The sequence below is a fragment of the Pundamilia nyererei genome, unplaced genomic scaffold, assembly GCF_000239375.1.
Source record: "Pundamilia nyererei isolate P.nyererei 1_Seehausen unplaced genomic scaffold, PunNye1.0 scaffold00251, whole genome shotgun sequence".
In the NCBI taxonomy this organism is placed as follows: Eukaryota; Metazoa; Chordata; class Actinopteri; order Cichliformes; family Cichlidae; genus Pundamilia; species Pundamilia nyererei.
The window spans coordinates 83695-86728 of record NW_005187652.1 but is presented as its reverse complement, the minus strand read 5'-3'; the positions used below and the strand labels follow the sequence as shown (position 1 = coordinate 86728).

The window sequence follows — 3034 nt, the reverse complement described above, 5'->3', positions numbered from 1 at the left end:
TGCCGTGGTGCTTTGATATGTTGGGATTAGGAAACCACAGTTGATTCCCAATGAGGGAAAAGACTGTATAAATGGGACTGAAGTTAGATGCATGATTTGCTTTAAAGGCAGTAAATGAGGCAGAGAGGAGCAGGTATGATAAATCTGTGTCATTGACTGTCCGTCTCACATCACTGCCCTATGAAGGAGGCTGCACAGACACAGATGAAGAGTGAAAGTAAAGGTACGTCGACGAAATGTGCTGCATAGAAACAAAATACATGAATAGTGCCATGTATTTGTTATATGTATATCATAAAATAGACGCTATCAGTCCTAACAGCTTTGTACAGGTCTGCTGTAACTCTTCCCTCTAATTATAATAAAAAAAATGCTTTTTCTCTAATTTGTTAACTGCCTGTGTGCACACTGAGCCTAACACATTTGTATTGTTTGTTTTGTATGTGGATTACATAGAGGAAAAAAACCCTTCACACAGAGCATACGCTGACTCATATACCGTGATAACAAAATAAAAGGCCACGTATCGTAATGTAATGTAATCCAATATAAATCCAGTCTGCCTCCATGGACAGGCTTTAAAACATTATTGTGACCAATTGTATTACGCTGCATTATAATGTTAAGTGTTTGTGTTATATTGTCTGTCCTGCGGCAGTGTGTATGCATTCACATTGCTTATGATTAATACCTACCTGAAATTTTCTGAAATGTAAGAACAAAGCCATCAAAGTTATTATAGCCATCAGAGGTGAAGAGAATGTGTAGGAAGTTCCCTGAGCTTTTTATTGGAGGAGGTAACTGATCCCCACAAAACCGACCAATCACAGGAGAAGTCAGGCTGTCACCATCACGGACCTCGACGTAATCGTAACGACAGCTGTGGTCAGACTCCAAACTCAGCAGTGAAAATCTGCAGCAAAACAATACAGAAATGATGTTTGTCACCTGATGTGAGTTAATCCCCATGCCAAGTCTGATGTATAGCATGTTAACAGGACAGATATAAAGCGGGATGAATGAGTTATACTAGTTAACGGCAATCCAAAGTATAGATTTGAAAGAAATTTCTATATCTTATGTTAATGTTCTACTATGTATTTTTACTGAAAAGTACATTATTTTCCCAAACAAACAAAATGATACCATTTGTTTTGTAACTGTTACCCTGCTTTGAACCCAAGAATGTCCTCACTCTAAAGTACGCTCATCTCCAGCTCTTTTATTATTCCAACACAGTCAATTGCAACCGCCAGATTGCTTGACTCTCTCCTGTATCATCTGCAGCTCAGCAGTTCTTTATTACCTGAGGTCACATTGATCCCTTCTGAGCCTTTCAAATAGAGACTTAACTAAATCTTTTCTCTTTGATCAAATCATGTGCCTTCAGTGTTGAATGATTTTCATATCAGATCTTTGGAAAAGTTACCTACCTGAGCTGGATACTGCTTCCCCTCTCCATTTGCACTATCCATTCACATCGAGCATTTGTTGGGTAACTCTCCAGGGCTATGTGACCCTGAGCTCGCTGAATGATGCCTCCACATGCTACCAACAAGAGAACTATAATTACTTATACTTATACCCATTAAATGTGTACTTATCTCAGTGGCACTGAGCATTTTGACTGTTGCAAGCTAAGCCCCATAATTTGACATGCTGTGTAAGAGGGCAGATAATACCAAAAAAAAAGGAAAAAGAAATATAAATATATGTGCGTGTGTGTGTGTGTGTGCGGGGGGGATTCGGATGGTTCTGATTATCATCATCATGCTGCTATTAATGCTGTTAAGAAAAAGAAAGACGAGATACTAAAGCCATGTTGAATTGATGTTGACCAGTCTTCGCTAAGGGAATGGGGTTGTTTAGAATTTTAAAAAAATATCCCAGAATAAGATCATTCAGTCTATTCAAGGAGTTGGTCAGACTGTGTAGAACATTCTGTAAAAAGCCTGTGTAAGAGAGAGATTGCCCAATGTCCAAATGCCTTCTTTTGTGTAACTCAGAATGTTAGAACATGACAGAATAACACCTGAGTGGCAATTTCCCCAACGCCATTAAATGTAGAGAATGGAAAAAGTACCATGTGAGAGAATAGGAGTGGCAACTAAGTAAACTTTTTTACTTTGCACTAATATCAGCTTCATGTTGCACTGAGTCTCACACTACAGTTGGTCTAAATTATTACGTGGTGGTTGTTGTTGTATCTGTATCTGTAGTTGTGTATATATATATATTTTTTAAAGTAGTATTCATCCATCTTTTTATTCTTTTTGTGAACTTGAGCTCTAAGTAGACACTAGGCTGCATACTGCATACTGCATACAAACCAATAAAAAGCACTGTCGCCACCAAATGTCCATAATGTGTATTGCAACGAAGGTTGTGTCATTTTGAAAATTCTTAACCATAGATCTGATTATTAAACAGCTTTTCCCGTATATCCTTTGCTGCATACATGAACTGTACATACTTTGGAGATGCTAAAGATATTTATTTTACATTAAATGGTGGTGATGTTTCCTCTTGATGTTTTCTTCCCTTTACACAACACTGAGCCACAGGATGTCATAGGGTACCAGCATCTCAGACAAAAACAAAGGTTCTTATGTTCCTTGGAGACATGTATTAAGTAATTTAATTAATTTAATAAAGTAGTTTACTAAAAGGACAAGGTCTCAAGTTTATTAGCCCTGCGACAGACTGGCGACCTGTCCAGGGTGTACCCCGCCTCTCGTCCTATGACAACTTGGATAGACTGCAGCACCCTAACGCCTCCTCACCACAACCCTGATACGGATAAGCGGATAAGAATGGATGCATGGATGGATGGATGGACGCCTGTTATTCAGTCATAAGTCACTTTTACATTTTTTGTTTTACTTGCCTTTCAGCAGAATTGTTGCATTTGTGGCAACGAGCACTGTCAGCATCAACTCTAATGAATTGTAACTAAGGCCAGGGTCTGTCAGTGTGTGTGTGTGTGTGTGTGTGTGTGTGTGTGTGTGTGTGTGTGTGTGTGTGTGTGTGTGTG

At 38.9% G+C, this 3034-nt stretch overlaps 1 protein-coding gene across 1 annotated transcript in view; it reads right to left on the bottom strand.

Moving 5' to 3' along the window:
• pamr1a (peptidase domain containing associated with muscle regeneration 1a) overlaps positions 1 to 3034 on the bottom strand; it is a 13610-nt gene that overhangs the window by 6928 nt on the left and 3648 nt on the right. Inside the window, exons 4-5 of the mRNA XM_005749616.1 lie at positions 1434 to 1548; positions 696 to 913 (exon numbers count right to left, since the gene is read on the bottom strand). Of these exons, the coding sequence (XP_005749673.1) occupies positions 696 to 913; positions 1434 to 1548 (333 nt within the window). The remainder of the gene's footprint in view (positions 1 to 695; positions 914 to 1433; positions 1549 to 3034) is intronic.